Source organism: Crinia signifera, chromosome 2 (genome assembly GCF_055691185.1).
Source record: "Crinia signifera chromosome 2, ASM5569118v1, whole genome shotgun sequence".
NCBI classification, from domain to species: domain Eukaryota; kingdom Metazoa; phylum Chordata; class Amphibia; order Anura; family Myobatrachidae; genus Crinia; species Crinia signifera.
This window is the reverse complement of record NC_139218.1, coordinates 22,720,402-22,748,336: the sequence shown is the minus strand read 5'-3', so window position 1 is coordinate 22,748,336 and position 27,935 is coordinate 22,720,402. Positions and strand designations below refer to the sequence as shown.

The 27,935-nt window shown below is 46.6% G+C and overlaps 2 protein-coding genes across 2 annotated transcripts in view; one reads left to right on the top strand and one right to left on the bottom strand.

Moving 5' to 3' along the window:
- MORC3 (MORC family CW-type zinc finger 3) overlaps positions 1-17,052 on the top strand; it is a 50,175-nt gene extending 33,123 nt beyond the window's left edge. Inside the window, exons 6-17 of the mRNA XM_083171738.1 lie at positions 206-353; positions 1,774-1,905; positions 2,152-2,271; positions 2,363-2,460; positions 2,547-2,648; positions 5,696-5,818; positions 5,925-6,002; positions 8,169-8,190; positions 9,154-9,320; positions 11,202-12,027; positions 14,124-14,251; positions 15,239-17,052. Of these exons, the coding sequence (XP_083027864.1) occupies positions 206-353; positions 1,774-1,905; positions 2,152-2,271; positions 2,363-2,460; positions 2,547-2,648; positions 5,696-5,818; positions 5,925-6,002; positions 8,169-8,190; positions 9,154-9,320; positions 11,202-12,027; positions 14,124-14,251; positions 15,239-15,398 (2,104 nt within the window). The 3' untranslated portion in view covers positions 15,399-17,052. The remainder of the gene's footprint in view (positions 1-205; positions 354-1,773; positions 1,906-2,151; positions 2,272-2,362; positions 2,461-2,546; positions 2,649-5,695; positions 5,819-5,924; positions 6,003-8,168; positions 8,191-9,153; positions 9,321-11,201; positions 12,028-14,123; positions 14,252-15,238) is intronic.
- Positions 17,053-22,199: 5,147 nt separating this feature from the next.
- LOC146058692 (E3 ubiquitin-protein ligase TTC3-like) overlaps positions 22,200-27,935 on the bottom strand; it is a 74,004-nt gene continuing 68,268 nt past the window's right edge. The window contains exons 10-13 of the mRNA XM_083170952.1: positions 27,550-27,612; positions 26,226-26,280; positions 22,627-22,767; positions 22,200-22,348 (exon numbers count right to left, since the gene is read on the bottom strand). Coding sequence (XP_083027078.1) covers positions 22,286-22,348; positions 22,627-22,767; positions 26,226-26,280; positions 27,550-27,612 — 322 coding nt within the window. The 3' untranslated portion in view covers positions 22,200-22,285. The remainder of the gene's footprint in view (positions 22,349-22,626; positions 22,768-26,225; positions 26,281-27,549; positions 27,613-27,935) is intronic.

Here is a 27,935-nt window from a genome sequence, read left to right as displayed (position 1 = left end):
AGCAATGTATCAAACTACTGCTACTTTGAGAAAGTCTCTGCCCTATGTATAAACCAGTTCAACTCATTCACCAGTAGAACCCGATAGTGCGCCTTTGTCTAGATGGCTTTTCTAACCAACTACAAACGTTAGTGGATTAGTGTGAAATTGTTCTTGGCTAAGGGTTCACGGCTCTCCATATTCATATATTTGTGCACTTTTCTAGAGACAAGCGCGGATGTATGGAGTTTGATTTTGTATCTGACAAATATGATATAAAGATTCCTGAAGAAATCAATGGGACATTGAAGAAAGGCTACAAGAGGCAAGACCGGAACGATCAGGTTGCTCCGGAGAGTGATTATTCCCTAAGGGTATGTTTGCAGTTCTTCCGCTTTCCAGGGGAGCAAGCGAGAAGATTGTTATGGATTTCCTCCTAGAGACTGTAGTCTAGAACAGGGATTTTCAAACTATTTCAACTCGCGGCACACCAAACAAGATTTGAAAATTGCCAAGGCACACTATCAGGGCCCCACAGGAATAAACCAAACCCAGTGGCCCTCACATGAAAACGCAACGAGTGAATAACCGTTGAATTGGTGGGGGTGGCTGTAAATTTATATGGACATCTCTAGATCTGGTGTCCCATATGAGAACAGCACAAGGCACACTAGTGGTCTAGAACAGTGGCGTAACTATAGCACCGCGGAGAGGCGCTGAGAAAATATGGGCGCCGGGGGTCTGCGGGTCTATGTTACCCAGCTGCCGGGACCTGCCGCCTCTCTGCCCGTGACCGCGGTCCCGGCTTCCTCCTGGATTCTGCTATGCTATTGAAAACTGACCTTCAAAAAAAGGCGGCGGCCTCCTCTGGCATCCTTAAAAACGGTCTGCTATTAGGGGGAGCCATTTTGTGAGGGTCAGTTTTTAATAGCAGCTGCAGGAGCGAGGAGGAGAGGAATCCAAGCAGCGCTGGCCGGGACCGCAGATCTGAGCGGCGGGGGACGCGCGCACGGAGGGGTAAGTCAGGGTTGGGGTGGGTTAACTTTACTTGGCGGGCGCGCGGGGGGGGGGGGGGTAAAAAACTTGGTCTAGAACCAGTTCTTTCTATAAAGGAAGAGCATGTACACCATAATAAATGTTCACGCTCCGTTCCGTGTTTCCTTTGAAGAGCACAAACTTTAAACTGGGATTATTGTTCCCCTTTTATAGAACTGTTTAAAAATGTCTTCTACCCCTTCCACACTGCATTCCCAGGCCCAACTCGGGATTTTGTACACTGGTCCATCCCCGGTGTTTTTGATGGGTCAACAAAGTCACCGCACACAGGTGTTGTGCTATCATATGGAAATGAGATCACATTGAACCTGTGTTCAATCCTAATTGCTACCCGTGTTGAAATGCCAGGGTCTTTCAACTGGCCCCTTATAGGCTCAGCCTGGTTTATTGCAGCAGTCTCTAATGGAAGCTAGGTGAATTTCCATGTTTGGTAAGAAAGGGATTTTTTTTCTTAGAAAACTCAGAATTAAAAGGCTACCAACCTGGGGATGTGACTTGTGGGATTTATTTAGTAAGGGGTCAGGTTCTATAACCCGCCATTTCTGATTGTCTCGATGAGCCCTTTTAAATACTTTCCTAGCAATACTTTTACACTTTATTAGCGAAGATGGTTATAATGATCCATTAAAAATGATTTCTACAAAGTGCCATGGCTTATTGTTATGAGTAGTTATACGGCCTATATTTTATATAAAATAATGCTAAATAGTCTGATGTGAGCTTTCCTTTCTTTTACAGGCGTACTGCAGCATCTTATATCTGAAACCGCGGATGCAGATTATTCTCAGGGGCCAAAAAGTTCAGACGCAACTTGTTTCCAAAAGCCTGGCGTTTATAGAGAAAGATGTCTACAGACCAAAGTTTCTGGCTGTATCCTTTATGCTTGCGTGGTACACTAAGCGGGTCTTGTCTATGGGAGACTAAAGGTCCATGCACACTGGCGATTTTTGCCCAGCGTGTATACTGACCGATGACCATTGTTACATCTGCCCGCCTGCAGTGCACATGGTTTTGCCCATTTTGAGCACAAATTTGTATTGCAATCGGATCTGAATAAGGGCCATATTCCAAACAAGTTAGATGTACAATACCTTGAATTTTCCTTAATATGCGCAGCCTAATACCGTGAAGATCACTTTCGGCTATAACTGTCGAAACAAGGAACATTACGGGATAATGATGTACCACAAAAACCGGCTTATCAAGGCGTACTTACGAGTCGGTTGTCAGTTGAAGGCGAGTTAATTTTAACGTGTGGTTATCATAGTTGGTACTATAAAACACCACAGTTTTACATAAACATTTTTTGTAATTTTTTTTTTTTTAGGCTAACAACATGGGCGTTGGTGTTGTGGGCATTATTGAATGTAAGTTTTTACAACCCACGCATAACAAACAGGACTTTGACTTCACTAATGAATATAGGTGAGTATATAGGAAATAACAAAATATGCGCTATTATTTTTCATGTTCCATCCCAAATCTGTGATATCCTGGCTCTCGTTTCCTAGGCTTACAATTGTTGCGCTAGGAGACAAGCTGAACGATTACTGGAACGAGATGAAAATTAAGATGAACACACATCCTCTAAGCCTCCCGGTGGAAGATGTGCAGTAAGTCCGTTCGTTTCATAGAGAGATGGTAAATAAAGTCATTACGTTGGGAGGTGGTGAGGCAAATTGACCTAAAGAACTTGGGGAATTGGTGGAAACCAGGGAAATAGGTGGTATGCCAGCTCCCGTGAACTTACTATTATGGAAGAAAAAAGTTACATACAGTAGTCCACATAGGCCTTGTAGATTATTATATGGTGGCGATGTCTCTTAAGGGATATAATGGTACTCTTTACCTAGAACGGCGCCGCCGATCAAAATCGTGGTCATCGCGGGTAAAAATCGCGGTGATCGCGGTAATCGCGGGCATCGCGGGTAAAATTGGATGGTCGCGATGCCCGCGATGACCGCGATCACCGCGATTTTCCCATAGGAAACAATGTTAAAAAGCCTGATTGACCGCGATTTGACACTTAAATGCCTCAATGGACCCGATTTTGGCATATAAATCAATGTAAAATGGGCCACACAGCCCAAATAGGGCCAATGAACCGTTAAATGTCCCCCCAAATTTTTAACGCCACCCCACGATCCACGCCAACCCGAAGCGTGGCGAGCGCAGCGGTACGCGTCCTCCGACCTTTTCATGCCCTACTATCCACGTCGGCGTGGTGTGAGAATATAATAGTGTGGCGAGCGCAGCGAGGCGAGCGCAGCGGATACCTTCACAGGTAGACGCGTCCCCTCGCGGGCTTCACAGGTGTCCGGGTCGCCACGGACACCTGTGAAGCCCGCGAGGGGACGCGTCTACCTGTGAAGGTATCCGCGTCCCCTCGCGGGGCTCGCTGCGCTCGCCACGCTTCGGGCTCGGTGGCTCGCTGCGCTCGCCACACTATTATATTCTCACACCACGCCGACGTGGATAGTAGGGCATGAAAAGGTCGGAGGACGCGTACCGCCGCCCCTCGCGGGCTCGCTGCGCTCGCCACGCTTCGGGTTGGCGTGGATCGTGGGGTGGCGTTAAAAATTTGGGGGGACATTTAAGGGTTAATGGGCTCTGTGGCCCATTTAACATTGATTCCTATGGCCAAATCGGGTTGATTGAGCCATTTAACACTAAAATCGGGTCCATCGCGACTTTTAACATTGTTCCCTATGGGAAATCGTGAGCATCGCGTCGTGGGCATCGCGGGTGCATTTATGTGCGGCCGCGACGCGACCGACACGATTTCCCTGTTTAACATTGGTTTCAATGGGAAATCGCGGGCATCGCGTCGGTCGCGTCGCGGCCATACATTAATGTACCCGCGATGCCCGCGACGGGCGCCGCACTAAGTAAAGAGTACCGATATAATAATACAGAACGGCTGTCATGTCTCTACCATTACAATGGGAGAAGGGCTCTCACACTTCCAGTGCTGGATAGGACAGTATGACTGGTAAATATAGCGGGGAGGGGGCGGGGCAAGACGGGGGGCAGGCTGAAGTGCAATGGAAACCGCTGGTCCATTTCACACGCGTCATCTGTATCCCTCTATCCATAAGCTGTATCATTAAAACCGCTGACAGTGATTATCATTGATTATCGTGTTACAATGGCACCAGTCAGGGGTGGGATATATTAGGTAATAAGGGAACACTCAGTTCTTAAACCTGATGTGTTGGAAGCCGGAAAAATGGCCAAGGATAATGCTGGGTACATTCTCGACAATTGCCGTGGCCTCCAATATAGCGAACTATATCATCGGTTCCACCGGAGGGTAATATTGACTGTACACATTGGGCAATATCGGTTACGGTCACCCATCACGTACATGCAGTCGCTGACTACATTGCCAGATTGAGCACAGGGGTGGTCGTTAAAGTCTCACGGCTGTGCCCATCATTAACTATATAGACTGTACACATTGGGCGATACCGGTACGGTCACCCATCACGTACATGCAGTCACTGACTACATTGCCAGATTGAGCACAGGGGTGGTCGTTAAAGACTCACGGCTGTGCCCATCATTAACGATATTGATTGTACACACTGGAATATATAGATGTCCGGGCCTGATCAGTTCTGAGCTGGTTTAGAGGCATGATGGGAACCTACACAATATTAGGTAGTTTTATTGTTTCTAGAGGTCAAGGTGAGGCCGTCACAAAAAGTACAAAGATGAAAAGAAAAAAAGGTCATGCTAAGGGTATTCTATATAATAAAACCAAATGCTGATAAAACAAGTAAACTGGTGAGATGAGTAGAAATAGGAGAAAATGGAGAGGAAGAAAGAGAACCGCACAGGCATTGCCAGGGACAACCTCTAGTCTGATATTACTGGAGAGCCCAATGTGATATGAATGACGCGCACAGGCATTGCCAGGGACAACCTCTAGTCTGATATTACTGGAGAGCCCAATGTGATATGAATGACGCGCACAGGCATTGCCAGGGACAACCTCTAGTCTGATATTACTGGAGAGCCCAATGTGATATGAATGACGCGCACAGGCATTGCCAGGGACAACCTCTAGTCTGATATTACTGGAGAGCCCAATGTGATATGAATGACGCGCACAGGCATTGCCAGGGACAACCTCTAGTCTGATATTACTGGAGAGCCCAATGTGATATGAATGACCCGCACAGGCATTGCCAGGGACAACCTCTAGTCTGATATTACTGGAGAGCCCAATGTGATATGAATGACCCGCACAGGCATTGCCAGGGACAACCTCTAGCCCTGATCTTACTGGAGAGCCCAATGTGATATGAATGACCCGCACAGGCATTGCCAGGGACAACCTCTAGTCTGATATTACTGGAGAGCCCAATGTGATATGAATGACCCGCACAGGCATTGCCAGGGACAACCTCTAGCCCTGATCTTACAGGAGAGCCCAATGTGATATGAATGACCCGCACAGGCATTGCCAGGGACAACCTCTAACCCTGATCTTACAGGAGAGCCCAATGTGATATGAATGACAGTATATAGTTTTCATACTGTTGACTGAAACTGCACCAATAAATGTTCCAATGCACCAATCTTGTGACCACTTATGTGTATTGTTATTTTACACCGAAATATTGTTATGATTGTCCTTTGTCTGTCTACTTAGGAAAAAACCTGATCAGCTCTGGGCCCAGTGCGACTATTGTCTGAAATGGAGAAAACTTCCTGATGAAATGGGAAAACTTCCATCAAAGTGGTTCTGTAGTCTGAACCCCGACCCCCAGTTTCGGTATATATTACCATTCTTATGTGACCGCATTTATCAATGTATCCTGCACCCCATAATGTTCTCTGTATTCAATGTATTGCTGAATTGTGTGCTTTACTTGGAACAGAGACTGCAGTGTCCCGGAGGAACCAGAGGATGACGATGAAATCACTCATTCAACGTACGAGAAGACGCACAAGAAAAGGTGAGTTGGGTTTTCTCTTGCAGAGAGTTTGGTAATTAATCCTCAAAGCCTCTCTTCTTTTTGTCACTGTCAGTAAATTAACGTGTCAGTGTCTGCTACCCGTACTGGATTCTGCCATTTTCTGTATGTAACCAATACGTCTTGGGACTTTTTTCTTGATCATACTACTGGTTTGATCGGCCATTGGGGTCAACCACATGACGTGACAGTTTGGACACCTTTTTCTCCCAGATAAGGGATCCATTATGTAGGTTTCTTGTATTTTCTGGCTAATCTTCTAATCTAGCTACACCCGGTTGTCATAATTAGGCGCCATTCTGACGGCAGAATGGGCCCTACTGTACCATGCCATTCTAACGCCAGAATGGGCCTAACTGTATATATGTCATGGTTAAGTTACCTGCATGTTGCCTGTTAGTGGTAAGGTATTTTTACCAACCCCTGTTTATGTTGTGTTGGCCTGGCTGATATTTCATCAGCCTAGCATCAATGGAACACTTTAGAGAAGTAATTTCCTCTGGAGGTCTGGTAACTGTCTTCTCCGGCCAGTAGGACATCAAGAAAGTAATTTCCTTAGAAATTCAGGATGAATCCTTATCAGAGATAAGGATTGGGAGGCACCAAGGGGGCTCTCTCTTACACAAACCAGATCCCCCTCAACTAGCTATGTTGTCAGTGTTTTGTTTGTTAAGAGCTAATTGCTCATCTTCAAAAGAAAGATAATTAGCCAGCCCCTGCAGGAATGGGTAGAAGACCCCCTGGGACAGTTAAGATTCCTGAGGTGGGGGCTGTGAGTGAGTGCAGTTTTGCAGATCTTAAAATACTAACTCGCGCAAGAAAAAATGTTCATTATCTTGGAGTGGGACAGGACTAGAACCTGACTCTATGATGTTCCAAAGACCAGGAGAGATTTCACTCCATCTCACGGTCTCTTGTTAAGTCTAATTGGATCAGTGGGTTTTTATTTCCAAAATGTTTATACAAAGCACCTGCTTGGAACACGGGCATCCTGAGAATGACAGATGGTATAGACTTGGTGCCTGCCTCAAACACTTTGGGCCAAATATAATCGGTTGCAATGTTTTAGAACAGGCCAAAAATCATTTTTGGATGTTTTTTTTTTGAAACGGGAATGCTGGCAAAGCTCAACCGCGAGCTTAGATCCCGACATGCATTCAAAAGAAGGGAGAAAAGCGCACAATGACCAAATTGTCAAAGTACTTTACTAGAAACAGTATATGCTCACATACATGGGGTAAATTGATAAAACCTTGCCAGCACAGGCGGTGAACATCAGTGAAGCAGAAAACGCAGGGAGACCGGGACCGGCCTTGTATCGCCACTGCTACTCCCCGATGTGGACCAAGCATACAACGCTAATGCTGATAGCCTCTTCCAACGCGTTTCGTCATCCGTGGACTTCGTCAGGGTATGACAAAGCGCATTGGGTGTGGCTAACCGCTTAGTTGCATATAGTCGGGTGCTTGGTTGTTTATCATCGAGATACTGTGCGATGTGGCTGAGGATGTCATCATCAAATTTGCACCAAGCTTTCTTCTGATGCAACTCCAGAATGGCCAGCGATGGTTCTAGGATCATGTAGACCAAGTTCTGATTTTCTTCTTTAACTCGCGCACGAGTTCCCTTGTAAGGGCTTTTCTGAATTTTATAGTCAGATTTATAAAGGTCTTTGTGGTGTATTTAATGCAGTCTAAAATCTTTTGGCGCATATAGATATTAACGCCGTCCATTATGCGCAATAGATCATTGAGGAGTCCTTTATGTAGGTCTCTGGGCAGACTCAATGGAAATGACAGGAGAGATGCGCAAATTGTGACATTTGTTTGTTTCGTGTCTACATCCTTCGAGTCACATAATGGCCTAAGAAGTTTTGATCATTTTCATGAAAAAGTTTATTTTGTACTTTTGTAAAAAAAAAAATCTGCTAGCCCATTGGGTGACACTGGAAACCCCCGATTTACAGTTTTTGTGTTTGTTGTTCCAAATTTTTTTTCATTGTTATCCTATTATGATTTTTTTTCCTCTTTCGAAGAACATTATTTTTATTTTCTTCTTTTTTTTAGTGCAAACTGGAAATTAACACATTGATTTAAATGTAAATGAGTCTATTCTCCATGGTTAATAGATTATTTTTTTCCCTTACAGAAAATCTGAGCAACTTCAACAGGTATGTGTGTGCGTGTGTATGTATGTATGTGTGTGTGTGTGCTTTATTTTTATTTTGTTAACCTTAAAAAGCTGATACTGTATTTATTATACTAGTGTTCTAAACCTGGCATCTGCTGAGTCAACCTCTGCTACTCCCCCTCTCTCTCTCTTGCTCCCCGCCCTCTCTCTCTCTCTTGCTCCCCGCCCTCTCTCTCTCTCTTGCTCCCCGCCCTCTCTCTCTCTCTTGCTCCCCGCCCTCTTTCTCTCTTGCTCCCCGCCCTCTCTCTTTCTTGCTTGCCCCCTCTCTCTCTTGCTCCCCGCCCCCTCTCTCTCTTGCTCCCCGCCCCCTTTCTCTTTCTCACCCCTTCTTGCTCCCCGCCTCCTCTTTCCCTTGCTCCCCGCCTCTTTCCCTTGCTCCCTGCCCCCTCTTTCCCTTGCTCCCTGCCCCCTCTTTCTCTTGTTCCCCTCCCCCTCTCTATCTTGCTCCCCGCCCCCTCGCTCTCTCTTGCGCCCCCTCTCTCTTGCTTCCCGCCTGCCCTATTGATCCTCGCCCCCTTCTCTTGCTCCCCACACCCCCTCTCTCGCTTGCTCCCCTCTTTCCCCTCTCTCTTGCTCCCCATCCCTCTCTCTCTCTCTCTTGGTGCCCACCCCCCTCTCTTGGTCCCGCCCCCCTCTCTCTTGCTCCCCACCTTTCCCCTCTCTTGCTCCCCTCTTCCCCCCACCCCTCTCTTCCCCCTCCCCCTCTCTAGCTCACTGCTAATACTTACATTTCCTGTGCTGTTCCAAATCATGTTAATATGCACGACGCGCATAGGGAGAGATGGTGGCATGCGCTGTGCATGTTAGGTCTCATAATGCACACAATCATGATCACCAAATTAAAATCAGGAAAGGATTGTTTATTTTATGGTATTCTGTATTGCAAAAAGTCAAAAAACATTTTGAGAACTTCTACTATAACACTGCTATTCTTATGTTCTAGTTCCTAAATAAAGGCACAATTCTGTTTACACCGCCAAGTAAAGAAATGCAAGCGGCTCTGAATCATGTTCAGACACATTATAAACCACTCCCCTCAACGCAAGCTACTGCCATAAAGCCTGAGATCACTGCGGAGCCTGAGGCCCAGCCTGAGACCAACCCACACAGGTAAAATATGAATTCTGGCCTGCTGCTATATCAGACATATAAAATCTATCCCTGACTGAGCCGCTTCACAGTGTATAAGGTCCTCTTCTTCACTAAACACTCTGGCGGTGAAACGCGTTTTGTTACACAGGTGACTTCTTCAGGGTGGGCATACCTCCTGTGTACATACCTGCATCTAGTTACTGAACTATTTATTCACATAGTTTGTTTTATAATTTAAATATGTACGGACATCAATGATCAACTGCCAGTAAAGGTGCTTTATTTCTAAAGAGCAATATGTGATTTTTTTTTGGGGGGGGGGGGGGGGGTTAAATCCACCTTGTTGCTGGACAAAAACATACACGATGCAATTAATTATGACATTAAATTAATCTTTGCATGATTTTCACTCCAAAATCTTGCTACACTGTTTTCTTAAATGTTACTCGGCATTGTCTCACAACACCACACACTAGGACATCTAAATATTACATGGACCTGCGAAACGTGTTTAATTGACCTACAGTTGCGTCTTCATTAGTGGCGGCTCCAGAGTGTGGGGCTGCAGCACGGTCCAAAGTTCAAATAGGGGAGCCGCACCATCAAAACTGACATGTGCATGTATGTATTTTAAGTGTTAATAAATAAAGGTTAGATTTTACTTCACTCATTTGTTCACTATCTTTTCACCAACTTACTATTTAAAGTGTGCCCCAATAACCCGTTTTGTTCTTCCTGCGTCTTTCTGTAGACACTAATTCTAATTCAGTTATTTCGCTGAACTTTTGGGAGCACCGCCAACCTAGTACCCTATGCTAATCTTTCCCATAATAGGTCTAATGTTGGTTATTCACTATCTTCATTCTCTACTCTTTTCCTAAAAATCTGCCTGTGACACTTCACCCAGTTAATATTAAGAGCCGCACCAGTTGCCAGATAGTCAGTTTACAATGGCAGCTGGTGTGGTTCATCTGATTGATCTATGATGCAACCCCCCCCCCTTTCCCAGAGCTGCCACTGGTCCCAATACCTCTAGCCTCAATCCGCTTTGCAGTCTGAGGTGAGTCTGCCATGTCCCGGGCAACTGCTAGTGGACGTCTTTTCGCAGTGCTTGGACACACCAGAAGATATGTGCAGAGTAATATCATACATGGCACTTGTATACTGTGTGTTACAGAGTTTGTATACAGAACAGGACTTGTATTGGAAAATAGCTGAGACTGCTACATTGTAGCACTTCACATACAGACTCGGAGATCACTCTTGCGTCTATCTTCTGTTACTGTCTATATAGACACTGATGGCAATCTGTAGGATACCAAAGGGATTCTGTTTAAAAGAAAGAGAACTATCTTAATGTACTTATTAGCGATCTCTCGCATCAGACTTTTTGGCACCATCACATAAACAAGGACACCACTATATATTAATTCTTAAATACTTAACTTGGACAAATGCGAAGGCCAATACGGTCCCTTTCAGGAATTTAGGTTGAAGATGCATGCACATTTTGCCATGTGACCTCATCTGGTGGGTCCCTAACACTGAGGTTCAAGTCCAGGCATCAGGACCCCCAGGCCAGCACAAGCCAATCGCCTTGAGGTCGGCATGTCTGAAATATTGCCCTTCAACTGTTGTTGAACTACACATCCCAGCATGCCTTGCCATAGTTAAGCATTCCCTTTTAGCAAAACTGTGGCAAGGCATGATGGGACTTGTAGTTTCACAACAGCTGGAAGGCCATCGTTTGCCCAAGGCTGCCTTAAGGCATCACACTGGTGAGCAGTTAACGTGTTAAAGCCCCACAAGACTGAGTTAAAAGCCCTTAAAGTATCCTCCATAATCTAAGATTTCACTTCTCTGGCATACAATTAAATTGTCTCTAATTATTATTTTCAGGCGAAAACGTCTTCTTCCACTGGATTCATCTCCAGTCCCTGCTAAAAAGTCTCCAGTCCCTGTAACGGAGACTATTGAGCTTCCAGACGGCGATGAAGATGATGAAGTAGATGATGGAGACGATGGAGATGTGATCATCATTGAAGATGTCAGCACACCCAAACCCAAGCCGGAGGACACAAAACCTAGCCCCGGCTCTGCCCCTATGGAGAGTTTGCATAGTGATCCTCCTGAGGTGCAGGGTGCGGGAGGGATGGTCACAACCGCCACCCAGACAACAATGCCATTAATAACTGTTAAAAAGGAAGAAGATTCCAGTAACTATGGTGACTTTCACGATAACCTGCAGGCGCCAAATGAGGTGGCCTCCTCCTCACAATGCAATGGAACCACCACACACCAGGCAAAGAACCAGCATGGTCACACATCTGCCGCTGACCATGAAAGAGAATATTACAAAAAGTATTGTGAGGAACTGCGCACTAAAGTGAAACGTTTAGAAGATCAGTTGTCCAAAACGTTAAGCCAGCAGGTCAAGAAAGAGCCCTTAGACCAGTGGACCCAGACTGATCTTGCCCAAACGGACTTACATGAAAATTCCACCAAGCAGTTAATGTCAAAGTACGAGCAGGCCCTAAAAGAGATCCATAGGCTGAAAACACAGTGCAGCACATTGCAGGAACTGAAATGCGAGCACCGTGATGCCCCACTGGTGGAGGAAAAGAACGACGATGCAAATGAGGTGGACGAAATGGCATTACAACTTGATGGGGTGTTCCGGCAACTGGATGCATGTACAAATGAAAAGGATCAGTATAAAACCGAGGTATAACGTTTTTAATATTCTACATTTACAGTGTGCATTTAAATACATGGGCAAGGACACGTGTGGTTGCGGGTGTGAATGTTGTAGCCTGCTGGTGGCCGCAAGTAATTTCAATGAGAGGATTGCATAACCATCAGTTATTGGTGGTAAGTAACATCTACACAAATCTGGATGGTCAAAGTATATTTAAGATTCTGTGGGGAAAATGTACTAAGAAGTGTATTCTACTTCACATGGGATGTTGCTACGGGTAACCAAAATCAGATCCTGCCTACTATCTTCTAGAGGGTGCTAAATAAATAAGAAGTATATTCTGATTGGTTGCCCATAGCAACAACACATGTGAAGTAGAATACACATCTTCATAAATTTCCCCCCGTAGCTCATCAGAACTACACCTATTTCTATTTACCTGTCAAGGTTTTGCATTAGTGGTTTTGGCAGCTTAGCTTGAGCAGATTAGAAGCCTAGATTAATGCCCGGTGATGTTGGCATGTATATTTGTGATGAGGCTGAGTTTCTGGGTAAACCAATGGGCATATACCTACTGGATTGCTGCGTTTTTTATTTAAGGTGCCGCTTTAGATATTGCAGCATTGCATAAGAGTGAGCTTACCCAATTTCCTCAGAAGCCAAAATGCATGCTACTATGAAACACCAGCCTCCCTCTACGCCCGCAGTCTGCAGTGTCCCCCAGATAGGATGGATTGTTATCGAAAGTCTTTCCTGCAGGCCTTTATATCCATAATATATTTACTAGAAAACCCAGCAATGTCCGAAGATGTTTACTCGTCTTGTAGGAATTTTGTGGCTTCCTAAAACAGTAAATCCCAGATCATTTGTCTGAGAGTTTGAAGCAGAGGGACCAAATGTGGTTCTCAAACTTCAAGTTATAGTAGTTCTGTAAGCTCCCTCAACTTTTTACGTGGCTGTCTGGGGAAGTTTCCCGGACGAGCCCCCACTGTTGAAAACCCTGCTGTTTCCATGCTGTGGTACTGATGCAAGAAGTTAAACTAGACTCCAATTCTTAATCATTATTTTTTATTAATTTAATACGTTTCAACATCATTCAATGGGACTACATCCTCACAGAGCAATCATCAATTTATCAAGCCCATCAAGAAGAAAAGCACTGGGTGTGGCTGTTACTATCAGTTATATGTTATGATGATAATTTCTATAGACACTCCCACTTCTACTCCTATTACTATTAACCCTGACACATCACTTTGTATATACCTCTTGTCCCTATTTGGACAGTTCTCTCTTGCAAATATAAACAAAAGTATTTTCTTATGCATATCCTGTCTGGCAAGAACTGATCGAAATGATGATTAGTTTTGAGCCATGTGCATATATTCTGGAAAGAATGAACATTATGCAACACGTGATTTGCCATTTCAGAACATCTGTGCTTGATTATAGTTAGCTAGTCAAGCTAGATAAGTTGGTTGCTGCATGATCTGATATAATATGATATTGAAGGACAATGACTAGAATTATATGTCTTTGACATCACCTAAAATGCATTAATGAGTTTTTGTACCGATCCATGATTCCAGTAGATGAAGGTTTCCTCTTTGTAGACCACAGCATGTTATTGGCTGTCTGTGTCGGCTAATACCTATATTTCCAATGGAGCTCCCTTGTATCAAAATTAGTGTTGGTCTGAGGGTCACAGAGTGAACTGTGGCACATGAATGCTTTTTTCCTTTTCAATGCTTTCGTCCTCACAGACCATCAGGCTCAGTCAGAATTTTGTTTTTTTGTTTTTCCTTTGCTATAGATTAACCAGTCTATCATCTGCTTGTTTTTACTTGCAGCCTATTTGCTTTAGAGCTAGAGATCTGTAATTTTCCGATACTTCCTGTCAGGATATAGTGAGCAGAGGGAGACCTGGTTACTTTTTTAATTGCACCTTAGTAAAGCTGGGCCTAATTGATACAAAGCACTCCGTCCTACCTTTCCTGCTTTTGTTGAATATTGTATCTTTTTGTTTTATGCAAAACAATAATTGTTTTTTTTTATTATCTATTAAAGTAACGTGTTGTAAATAAGTTATTAATTTAGACTTGCTTTTAATGTGTGAATGATAGATTGAACAACTGAAAACAGATAAAATGCAGATAGACTCTCAAATGAACCAACTTAAGAACGAAATAGAAAAGTTAAAAGAAGCCACAAAGGAGAACGGTGCCTCCACAAGTACATCTGCAGATGAAAGGTGAGTAGTGAAATACGTACTAAATTTCCCTTCAATAAACCCCACAGTTCCAAGCTTTGCATTATGGTCTGTTCTTTCTTTCTGCCGTTAGGTCTTTTTTTGTTTTTTTTTTCTGTATTTTTTTCGGGGGTCTGTCTGTCATCTCTTCGGCCTGTCTGCCAGGCGGTCTCTGACGTTTCTTTGATCTGCCTGCCAGCCTCTGTTGGTTCTTCGGTCTGCCTGCCGGTCTCTTTTGGTTATTTGGTCTGCCTGTCGATCTCTTTTGGTTCTTTGGTCTTCCTTGCCTGTCTATTTCAGATCTTTGGTCTGCCTGCTTGCCATTCTCTGTTGTTTCTTTGGTCTGTCTGTCTGCTGGTCTCTGTTGGTTCTTTGGCCTACATGCTGGTCTCTATCAGTTCTTGGGCCTGCCTGCATGCCAGTCTCTGTCGGGTCTTTGGCCTGCCTGCTGGTCTCTGTTGGGTTTTCGGCCTGTCTGCTGGTTCGTTGTCCTGCCTGCTTGCCGGTCTCTGTCTGGTCTTCGACCTGCCTGATAACCTATGTCAGTCCTTTGGTCTTTCTGTCTATTTATCTGGCTTACTGCTTGAACGTTTGCATTAATCATTTTGGTTTCGAAGCTTGTTTGTTTTTTAACATCCATAAATAACGCTCATACATTAAGCGTGAAGTCTAGGAGCAGATCCTTTTGTATTGGGTGTGAGGGGTCATGTTGGAGGGTCTGCATTAAAGTGCTGCTTAATCAAGTGATGTAACATGTAAGCATTCAACGAGACAGAACATGTTCTCTTAATTGGGCCATATTGCTGTAAGGGGGATCATCTGCGGGGTTAAGGGAGGACAGTTTGGCAGCTGCACAGCTACAATAATAAAAATAAAAGTCAGTAACACTCTATTCTGACACAAAACCTATATATACCACGCTACTGTAAATACAGTAAAGTATGGGTTATCTGTATTAAATATTTCCTCTTTACACCTCTGCTCTTACAGCTCACAGCTGCGCCTCCTACGGATAAACATAGCCCAGCTACTCACCATGCTGATGCCGGATCTCGATTTGCAGCAGATTGATCATGACGTCGATGTGATTGATGAGATTTTAGCACAAGTGCTAGAGCAGGCGGAGAAACAAGCCAATGGGAAGGAATAACCCAACGTTGTATTGTTTCCTGTCTACAAACTCTGTTGGAAAAAAAACTTTATTTAAACTTCTAACATAAACATAACGCTGGTCTGACTGCTGGGAAAACTTCAAACCTCCGTCTTTTCTGGTCCCTGCAGCAGGCGTCTCCATGATAAATTTATAAGTGAAATAAGCATCTATTTTTTCAAAGAATATTTATGCATACTTCTGACTCCTCCCATTTTTTATACAGAACTTCAAACTGAACCTGCTGTATTTTTTTCATGTTTAAACTGCAAAATGAAGAAACGGAATCAGTGTTTTAAAAGTTTGACAGAAAAGTTCTATTGGAAGCGGGGGGGGGGGGGGGGGTTCTATTGCCCTTTCTTTAAATGTATTTATGGAATTTTGGTTTCCGCCTTGTATTATGTGACTCAAAAGGGCATAGTAGACGTAGTTGGGCGCCTTACACTCTATGGCGATGTTCATAAATATGTTTGGCACTGTTCAGAAAAAAATAGATTGACCACATACACACAGTGCAAGTAGGTATTTACTAAACTACCAATCTGCTGGATCATAGTGCCGCAGTGATGTCACAAGGCTGAATATTGGTTTAGTGCGCAAAAGTGTCAATAGACTACTGTGTTCGCAGGATAGAATCCAGGGGGGGACGAGTCGTGCCCCCTTCCGCGCCAAGTAACATTTCTCCTGTGCCCACTACCGCTGCTCTCTGACAGGGAAAATGCAGAGACTGAAGCTGGTCTTTCAGTCTCTTCCTGCCTGATGGGCCCCTGCGCAACTGTATAGCGGCCAGCGTCAGTGGGCGGGAGAAAAGTGTTAAGGGATGGCTTGGGCAATCGCCTTGATCACTCCCTCCGGATCCTCCAATGTGTATTGAAGTTAATCTCCTTTATAATATGAAACTGCGGCATGTTTAGAGGATAATTTGTATATGGCCGTTTCATTTGCTCGGATAAGAACGTTAATATTTTCCAAATGTTTAGATAAATCTTTTCTCGTACTATTGGAATCTAAGGGGCATATTTACTAAGACGGAAGTTCTATTGAAGATGGGACGATATGGGTGTTTCCAACCGATCGGAACGACAAATCGTTTAAAATCTTACTGTGTGTGAGCGCTTGATGACGATTCAATGCGGGTGCCCGCGTGTCGTTCATCAAGCCTCATGATCGATTCAGCAGGTGGAAATATGAATGACCCGTCCTGCAGGGCCATGGCCACAGCATTTCATGTGAAGGCATGCTGAATGATGTGGACATGTTCCGGCGTGGACATGTTCCGGCATCTCCATCTCCGCCCCACCCCCCCCATTGGCAGATGGAGAGGGAGAGGCCAGTGTTGGGCAGGAGATTTCAAAACTCACATTCAAATGAATAAGGCTGGCACTGATTGGCTGAGAGAGCTCAGTGGCCATCCTATTCGAATAAATAATAGAAGTATTGAAATCTCCTGCCGGCTCCCAGCCTCTTTCTCCATCTGCCAGTGGAAACGATCGGTCCCCACCTCAAAGTGTGCATACGTTTAGAACCAATACATATAAATTAAATTGTAAGATACCATTGTGTTTAATGAATCAGTGGCTTTATTATCAGAAATTGCTATAAAGACCCATTCTACCCCTTTTATAATGCAGGATATGATCATGGGCAATTACGGGGGGAAAAAAAGTCTATTAATAGAAATTAAAAATGGCGTCTGCTATTGGGTGACATGCGTTAATCACCGGCTTCAGTTTTTCATACATGGACTACATTTGGGAATCGTAAAGATCGGCGAAATTATTATTGGTCCATATTCTCAAATGTACAAATTGACATCGATATGAAAAACTGTCAACTTTTTTTTTTATGTCGCCTAGGTTGACCTTTTTGCTATGTTTATCATGTGCACATCGACCTTTCTGGACTAACCTAGACACTGACCACATAATTACTGTTGACGACATAATCCACACCCATTACAAACCCTGGTGTCCTCCTTTGCTATTTGGAGCGTAGTGTTCCATGTAGTCAGGGGTGTTACTAACAGTGATCGCACCTGGTGTGCATCGGTAAAATGGGGCATAGACTTGCATATAAGGGGTGGAGCCTTGTGCCTCCTGAACCCCAAATTTGGCACTCTGGGTGTACCGGAGTTGGACTCCAGTGCGAGTTTAGTCCCTGTGAGTGACACTCGGGTGCGGCCATTGATGTGGTATTTAAGCCACATAGTTACATTATAATTGCCTACTCTTTCTAGAAGACAAGGAGCTAAAGCATTGTTCAAAGGTGGACAGAAAAAGACCCTTTCCACTTGTAGAGCCCGAAGAATCCTACACCGATAGAGATCCAATAGTACACGTGGCTGTTTGCAGGACTACCCCGGAATAAGTGTATTACCGTGACCCCCCACCTCCAGTGACGAGAGCTGCCAACCTATTCATTTCATGTTCTATAGAGTGATCATGTGTCTTCAGGCGACCCCGGATTTCCTGAATATATGTAACCGTAACAAACCCTTGTACAGAACCTCGTTATTTTTTATGTTTATGTAAAATTCATTATTGTACATATGTTCTAATGTAAATTACTTAGAAAAATGCGAAGGATATTTTTTTAAGTGCGTTAGCGATGCGTGTTTAAGGCCTTTATTTCTGTTCTGATTTTTATTTTGGTTTTTTTTTATAAAACTTTTTTTTTTGCCGATCATTTTTATATAAAAAAAAAATGATAACAAAAAAATGTCCTTTATAATGAAAGATACTTATGTTACTACTTTTTTGGCCCTTCTTGTCTTCCTTTTATTTTTTGAACTGCACCCTGGGAAATGCTGTACAGTGACTGCCACAGATTACCTTAAATATTGGGCCGTACATGGGCAAGTTACAGAGAAAGCTTATTAAAATTAGATGGGAAGGTAGCCTTATGGCAATGCTGTGCTGTTGGGAACATGGCCAGCGCTGCGTGAGCTGCTGGTCATGCGCCCTGTCCCCATGCCTTCGTGCATAGAAGCTGTGCGGGGGGGGGGGGGGGGGGGGCTTCCAACTCCCCCCTCCTTCCCTCCACTGCATGGCAATACCGGACCCGAAAAAATGGGACTGTCCCCGAAAATTGGGATGGTATGGATAGAGTATCAGCCAATCAGCTACTAACTGTCATGTTACAGTGTATGGCGGCAGATTTAACAATAAGTGATATTCGGTACTTATGTAGTATCTGGGCTGCCGATTTCTAAATCGGGTCGGATCGGGAGATCGCATCGCATCGCATGCGACCATGCGATTCGATGCGATGCGATGCGATGCGATGACCCGATTTTTCCATAGGAATCAATGTTAAAATGGACTGAGTCCATTTTAACATGGAATTCAATGGGAAAAATGGGTCCTTTTCATACCCCTACTATCCAAGTGGGCATGGAGTTGGATATAAACCTGTGGCGAGCGTAGCGAGCCACCGAGCCCGAAGCGTGGCGAGCGAAGCGAGCCCCGCGAGGGGACGAATACCGTCCCCTCGCGGGGCTCGCTTCGCTCGCCACGCTTCGGGCTCGGTGGCTCGCTACGCTCGCCACAGGTTTATATCCAACTCCATGCCCACTTGGATAGTAGGGGTATGAAAAGGACCCATTTTTCCATAGGAATCATTTTAACATTGATTCCTATGGAAAAATCGGGTCATCGCATCCGATATCGCATCCGATATCGGATGCGATGCGATGCGATATCGCATCGCATCGCATCTGATTGTATGCCTTAACTTAAGGCATACAATCAAAAAATCGGCAGCCCAGATACTACATAAGTACCTGATATTCTTGTTATCACTTGTTATGAATGTTAAATGGCAATCCAGCCAATCAGCTCCTAACTGGCATATTTTTGTTCAAACACATGATAGGACCTGATTGGCTTGAGGACCGTTTAACATTTCTAACGGGTGATAACAAATATATCACCCTGATAAATCTGCCCATATGTTTGAGTATTTACTGTGTTTCAGTGTTTGGTCAGCGGGTCGGGCCCTGGTTAAAGCCACATCTGGAGGGAGAGCCAGGGAGCACTGAGTGGGGAGTCAGTGAGGCCTATGGCCAGAGTTTGGACTTCTCTGGGCTGGGGTCCACCACCTATGTCCTCTGATACTGAGCCGCTTCTCCAGGAGGAGGGGCGTTGGGTTCACCCTGGAGCTGAAATCTCCATCACCTCTAACACCCCCCCCCCCCCCCCCCCAGGATTCTCATCCTGAAGCCCCCCCCCCATCACCATACACCTAACCCCTTATCCCCATGTCTTACTGCCCATGTCTCCCCAATACCCCTCTATACCACCCCTCCTGCCACACACATCTCCTAGTCACCATGTCCTCCTACATAATACCTTATTCCATCTGCATACACAGCCCTGCACCTGGATGGGGACCTACTCTGTCATCCAGTCAGGCCTGAGCCTGGTAGCCTTTCTCCAGCTGTCAGCGGATACGTGGTTGTGTCTTGTTACCATGGCGAGTGCAGTGGTGCGGGGTCGGAGGTACTATTGCTCGTGGAGCCCATCCTCTTCCTCCTATACCTCATAGGTGTGCAAGGTGCAAGAGATGTGTGTGTTGCGGGTGTGTAAGGTGTGCGCGGTAATGAACTGGCACAGGGCAAGCGTGCGTGCAGTAACGCTACAATGCACATACTGACCTGGCCAGATGGGACGATGGGAGCTGGGTCTCTAGAGCTGTTCTGCTCCCTGCGGTGTGACAAGTAGCTCCCCTAGCACTGGCTGCAGGTACACAGGCAATTCAAGCACTGTGAAGGAGCAGGGCACCCACTGGTAATAAAATCTCAGCAAATGCCTGACAAATGGGGAAGGCAGTGGTGGCGTTCTACGCAGTTGTGTATCTATGTAATGGGTGGGCCGGCCCTGCCTACAGCACCAGCTGGGCGGCCAAAGTTGTCTTCTTCACACGCCACAAGCATTAGATCCTACATGGCAATTGTATAACCTTCATTACATGCACATGGGCAGTAGGACTGGCAAGTCCCTAAGCGCATATACACGTGCACCATTACAAGGGGCGCTACCTGTGAATTCGCCTAAGGCAGTGGTCTCCAACTGTTTTTGGAGCGTGAGTTACTCTAGACAAAAAGCTACTAAAAAAAAAAAAAATATGCCCTTTACACATTATGGCACACACTGTAATGCCCCTGACACATTATGCCACATACCGCAATGCCCCGTACACAATATGCCACACACTGCAATGTTCAATAGGCCGCATACATTCCTCCCAACACTGGAGGCAGAGGAGAAGGGACATCCTCGCAATCCCTGAAATTAGGGGCTATGACCTACTATCATGGTACTCCTGCTAAGCCACATCCCTCATTTTTACCGCTATGGGGGTATGGTCAGTTCACTGAGAGCTGCAGGCCATGCCCCCAGCATCTCTGAATAGACGCTGTGCCACATATACACATGACACCAGCCGTGCCAGTAACACAATGCCCCCAATACCCGCAGTTATGCCATAAACACAATAGGGGTGTAATGCACATATGCCCCCAATAGTGCAGTGCCAGATACACACATACCCCCAATAGTGCCAGATACACATATGCTCCCATGGTGCCAGATATGCCCCAACTGTGCCAGAAATAGGTATGCCCCGACTGTGCCAGCAGCAGCACAACTCACCATTGTTGCTGCTGCCAGGGGGAGGAGAGTCCGGTGTCCCCCTGCTGGCTGGCTGGCCTGGTTGTCGGTCTGTCTCTACCTCCACCGCTGCTTCCCTTCTGAGAGCAGGAGAGCACAGCACATTGCGCATCGCTCCTTCCCCTCACTTCCCTGTGACTGGGCCTGCAGCCAATCAAAGCTTGCGGGCTGGCTCCTGATTGGCTGACGGCCCCATCACAGTGATACACAGTGAGGGGATGGAGAGATGCGCAATTCGCTCTCCTCCCCTCAGAAGGGAAGTGGCGACAGGCAATGGAGGAAGGGACGTGCGGGCGACTGCAGTGGTCGAGCCACCCGGATCGCTACCGCGAGCTACCAGTAGCCAAAGCAGGATCACCCTGACTGGTCAGACCAGAAGCGGAAGCCTTGGATTTTCTCCTGTCCGAGGCTGCTGTGCCGCTGGGTAGGAGGAGGGAGAGGGAGCAGGGAGGGAGGAGAGGAGGTGTCCTCCCAGCTGCTGCTGCCGCCGGATGAGACGAGGGAGGAGGAGGAAGAGGCGATCCCTGCTGTGATGTTTCGCAGGCAAGGGTTTGCGCTCCTGATGACCCGGGGACAGATTTCACTGGTGGAAGGTGCGACCAAGGAGGTGTGATGCAATGCGCACGGGAACGTACATTGCATCGCACCTCTTGTCATGTACATGCAATCTGGGCACTGTACATGCGATTTTTCACTGAAATCGCATGTAAACTGCCCAAATTGCATGTACAGATGGAGCGGGACTTATCTATCCAGGGGACGGCGACGCCAGCCGCCATCCCCTGCCCCGCACCATTTGTATGCCGGAAGGGGACGCGCGCGCACGTCCCCTTCCGACGGTGCTGCCGGCGGTAGCCCGGTGTCTACAACAGGTCCCCGCAGCCCCCCGCAGCTCCCTGAAGCGGGAGGCGGACTGGATTGCGTCCGCCTCGCCGCCCGGATACTGAGACGCGCGTGCGCGGGGGGCGCACGCGCGTCTCAGTCAGATGGACCTCCGTGTTGCTGGCGATTCGCCAGCAACAATAAGACCCGCTCCATCTGTATATCGCCCTAGTGTATGGGGGTCTTTACAATCATTTCCAATACTTACATTACGGTCTCAGGTATCGAGAAGAACAACATTAGCAATAAATTAAAAGGATCAAATTATTATTTATTGACATTTAACAAAAACACACAGACACAAGACTGTATAACGTGCTGTGCACAGGCGGAGGCTCAAATCGCCATCTTCAGGAGGACATCATTGCATATTTTTGTCAGTTCATCATATTCTTTTGCCTGAAATGAGAAACAGAAATGAAGTTACTGACGACTCTGCAGAGTATTCCATCATAGGCGCAGTGGCGCCGCATGTCACCCGGGAAAATAAGGAGAGTGGCCACCTAGAAGGCGCATTACATCTCTCCAAGCTTTGGTAAATCTCTCCTTATGTCTGTCTGGCTTAAGGTGCCCATACACATTACAATTATTGTATACAATATTGTATACAATAATTGTAACGTGTATGGGCACCATTACACATCCCATAATGTGCTCTAGATGGAGTCGTCGCCTACCTTCTGGAAGCGGCTGTGTTGCATGATCAGGCCACGAATCCCTTCGCAATCCTGGCACAGCTCCTGCGCCTTCTCATTGGACGCTATTGCTCTTTCTATGTCCCCAAGCATAAACAGAGCTTCACAGTACTGGTAATGACCCTGCAGAAAAATAAGAATGATAACAATACTAATTACACACGTGCATAACTAACACACAGGCATATATATATATATATATATATACACATATATACACACATATACATATGTATAAAACCTCAAACATCGATGTTCTATGGCCAACGTTGAATGTGTTTGCCACCGATGGGGGAGAACCACACCCTTTCTCTCCATATCAATGGCACAGCATAACCAAGTTTATGGGGCTCTGTCAAAAATACACAGTTCCTTTTACTGCGCGCCCCTACATGGCGTTACATCACGCCCCATTACCAACATACCATTTTACAACATGATTCTTGCAACAAGTCTTATGCCTAATAACTGGATGGATGTTAACGAATTATATTGTGTCCATTGAGCAGGTGAATTGTTTTGGCCAGATGTACAAATATGGCTGGGTGTAAAGAAAACAAGCATACAGAGAAGGCGTCTTTACTGCATCCGATACTCAGCGATGGCGCCTTACCTACCTAGAAGGAATGGTTAGATATAACTACATTAGGAATCACGTAATGCCCCGTACACACTATACGGTATACGGCACCATCTATATCGTTACTCATATTGGCGGTGCCGCTAAGCAAAGGTTCCGCTATTCAAAAGATGAACAATATCGTTAACTATATAGTTCAGGGATGTCACCTGTTGTCCCACTGACTAGATCAGTGATTGAGAACCTTGGCAGTCAAGCTGTTGTTGAACTACACACCCCAGCATGCCCTGCAACAGTTTTAGCATGGCCAAATAGCAAAACTTTTGCAGGGCATGCTGGTATGTGTAGTTCAACAACAGCTGGTTGAAGGTTCTGCATCACATAACTAGATAATCAGACTGGGCTGCATGTTCAGATGATATAGTCGGCAAAAAAAATTAATAACCCGGGTCCTGTTACCCGGTGTCCGATCCGGCAAATGTTCAGGGTCGGACACGGGGCTTCCCCGGAGTCAGGGGCCGTGTAAATGGGTAACCCGGGTCATCCGACCCAGGGACCCATTTCCTCCAATCAGGGAGCCCCAACCTCCGGACCGCAGCGCCCTGAGGTCAGTCCGGAGGTTGGGCAGGGGCTGCGTATAGCCTCCGCTGCTGTCTGCGGTACTATGCAGACAGCAGCAGAGGTGAATGGATGCCTGGGGGCAGCCCAGCAGCTTACCTGGGTGCTGAGCTTGCCCCCATCGTGTCGGTCGTCGTTGCGGGGGTGATGGTCGGCGGGTTTCTCTGAGCTTGGAGATGATGTCATCTCCGAGCCCCGGCTCAGGGCCCGAATTCACCGGCGTCCCCTACCCGGCATAATGCCGGGGGGTGCCAGTGTAAAAGGGAACAACTGCCGGGTCGCATCTGGGTCCAAAAACCCAGGTGCGACCCAGCAGTTTTGGTGTAAAAGTGGTAGTAGAGGGCCAGATCCTTTCCACAGAATGTATACCATAGCACTGCAAACATTGATGACAGTCACTATACTAGTGATGACCAGCAATGGTTTCCCACCATTAACCATCGATGGTAAACCTATACATAGACTGCATACACACATAGGGCCTGATTCTGGTTCACTTGCAAAAGCAAATTCTCTCTCCAATAGACAAAACCATGTAACTCTCTCTGCACGTGTTACATCTGCCCCACCTGCAGTGCACATGGTTTTGTCCATTAGAAAGAGAATTCGCTTTTGCAAGTGAACCAGAATCAGGCCCATATTCACGTAGCATGAATGGCAATAACCACTACAATTCCCATCATGCCTTGCCAGCAGTGCCAGATTAAGTCTTCGGGGGGCCTGGGGTACTTTAAACAGGGGGGCCCCCTTGCACTTGCCATTACTGGCCGCAAACTGCATGGGAGAATATTACACTGTCAAAACACAGAGTAAAGGCAGGATAAACTTGGTCAATGGGTAACTGCAGGGGATATATATATATATATATATATATATATACACACATATATACACACACACATACACATACAGTATGTTACTGTATACATCCTTGCTGGCGGGTCGCCAGAACGTACGCGCTGGCGACCCGCCAGCAGCCTCGCCAGCGAGGAGACTGAGACGCGCGTGCGTCTCACGCGCACGCGCGTCTCAGTCTCCGTCGCTAGCGCGATGGAAACCCTGTCCGTCTCCGCCTCAGGGAGACGGACAGGGTTAGGGGGGGGTTGGGGGGGGTTAGGGGGGGGTGCGGGCAGGCGGCGGGGACCCCGGGTTACCGCCGGCAAGCCGGCGGGGACCCGGGGGAACGGATCGAATCGCCGTCGGAAGGGGACGCGCGCGCCGCTCGTGCGCGCGTGTCCCCTTCTCACCATCGCCATGGCGGCTGGCGACGCCAGCGCCATCCCCTGCAAAGATGGGACCTGACCCATCTGTATATACATACCACATGAAAAGCCTGTGTTTGTCCCTCTGCACCTTACTATGTAGGAGACCTCACAGTCCCAGTGCTGCATCTGATTAAAACCCCTCCCATGACTAGGCTGCTGCTGTTCTCCATGGGCCTGAGAAGCATGTAATGAGCTCCACCAATCAGAGTACAGCACAAACCTCTCAGACTCTGCCCTCTTGTGCAAAGTGTCAACTCCCAGTAATGCACTCCACACTTGTGCAGTCAGTGTGCCTTGGTGCCCGATGCTCAGCACCATTAATCATTGTCACACTGGCAGATCATACCCGATTTTCGGGTCCTGTCCCGCTGTCCCACCTGCGGCAGGCATTGTCCCGCTGCGGGGGGTGGCAGTTGGGAGACCCCCCAATGTAGTAGAATAGACGCTGTGCACATGTGCACAGCGTCTATTCTCGTATGAAAATGAGGTTGCGGCTAATTAGCATAAGCCGCACCCTCATTTGCATACGCGCGAGTGTCCCTATTTCGTCCGGACTGAAGTTGGGAGGTATGGGCAGATAGGTGAAGCTGCAGCACTACCCCACTCCCATGCACAAAACCTTTAGCTAAAAAAATAATAACAATAACATGCCAACCACAGGGGGCCCCTAGCTAGAGGGGGGCCCAGGGGTACTGACCCCTGCTTTAATCATACCTCCCAACTGTCACGATTTTAGAGGGACAGTCCCGATTTTCGGGTCCTGTCCCGCTGTCCCACCCGCAGCAGGCATTGTCCCGCTGCGGGGGGTGGCAGTTGGGAGACCCCCCAATGTAGTAGAATAGACGCTATGCGCACAGCGTCTATTCTCGTATAAAAATGAGGTCGCGGCTAATTAGCATAAGCCGCGCCCTCATTTGCATACGCCACGCCCCCTTTTCGGACGCGAGTGTCCCTATTTCTTCGGATGAAAAGTTGGGAGGTATGCTTTAATCCGGCCCTGCTTGCCACAGTTTTGCTACTTGGGAATGCTAAAACTATGGCAAGGCATGCTGGGATGTCTAGTTGTACAACAGCTGGAGGGCCACAGTTTGGACACCACGCCCACTGATCACACCTACCTTGGGCCAATCATTTTTCAGTAGAACCGCTTTCTTCCCGTCGCTCAGTGCATTCCTGCAACACATATAGAGAATGGTCAGTTGTATACTACTAGTTCCCAGCTCAGCAAAATGAGGGAACATAACAGTAGCGCATAAAAACTTGAATTCCCCCCATAGAGGTGCGGAAAAACTTCATGTTGATCTTTTGACTGTCAACAAAGTCTGGTCCGTGTGACAAACAACACTGATGGAATGTATTCACTTCTAGGGATGGCCATCGGTGCAGACGCCATCGATGGCGATTCTGCACCCAGCCATCGATAGTAGTAAACGGTACTTGTGTATTATCACGGCGCCCCCGATATTAAGTTGCACGATTTTTTATCGCATCGCATGCCATACACCCGATGCACTGCGATGCGATGTAAGCCCCCTATGTGATGTTAAATTGTATAAGCACCCTAATGGGTGCTTTTAAGCACCCTAATTGGTGCTTACAATGTTAAATGCACCCCCACGCCACCCCCAGTATGAACGTGAACCCGAAGCGTGGCGAGCCCGCGAGGGGCGGCGGTACGTGTCCTCCAACCTTTTCATACCCCCACTATCCACGTCGCCGTGGAGTTGATTTTATATAGTGTGGCGAGCGCAGCGAGCCACCGAGCCCGAAGCGTGACGAGGGGACGCGCATAACTTCACAGGTATACGCGTCCCCTCGCTCGCCATGCTTCGGGTTCACGTTCATACTGGGGGTGGCGTGGAGGTACATTTAACATTGTAAGCCTATACAATTTATAATCGCATCGCATCCCATCGCATGCCTTATGGTCTGCGATGCGATGGGCGCCGTGATAACACACAAGTACCTAGTAAACTATTTGATGGATAACCATCGACAGTTTTAGCTATCGATGGTTATCCATTATATATCTCTGAATGGCCCATGGGCCAATCAAAACTCGGGGGCGAGGCTTCTGGGTGTCGGGGGCGGAGCTATGCTCCGTGTCCCGGCACCTTGAAAAAAAAGAAGAAGGAAACATCGGCTCTCCTTTGCCATCAATGTAGGGAAAGCATCTGGTTCTCCCACATCGATGGCAAAAGTATTTGACATTGGCCATAAACCATCGATGATTTGAAATCCTGCACAGAAACAAAGTAACACACAAATCTAACTGTCTCTATACATGTAACATCTGCCCCACCTGCAGTGCACAAGGTTTTGCCCATTTTGAGAACAGATGTGTACTGCGATCAGCTCTGAATAAGGGCCAATATTCCCGGCCTCCCCCGACTGAGCACACACAGCCTTCTCTGACATATCCAGCTGGGATGTTTTACTCACCCATACTTCTCGCAGCGGTTGAAGGACAGAGCTCGGTTGCTGAACAGGAGGTGGTTACTGGGGCTGGGAAGAGAGAAGGCAGGGCAGTGTGAGGAATCAAAACACCTACAGTACTATTTGTAATCCACGCGAGACAGACAGCCATCTGGTATCAGGTTACGGTTACTGCTAAACAGTAACCAGGAAGAGACTGTACAGAGGATGTCAGCAACAGACCAGAAATACACACAACAATTACATAGGAGTAATGATTCATAATGCTCATAAAAAAACAAGCACAACAAAGGATAGAAAAACAGAGATTACTTGTTTCTGCAAAAATAAATAAATAAATAAACAATGGCGTTTCCAGAGGCGGGGCTGCAGAACAATTCAAAATTCAATTG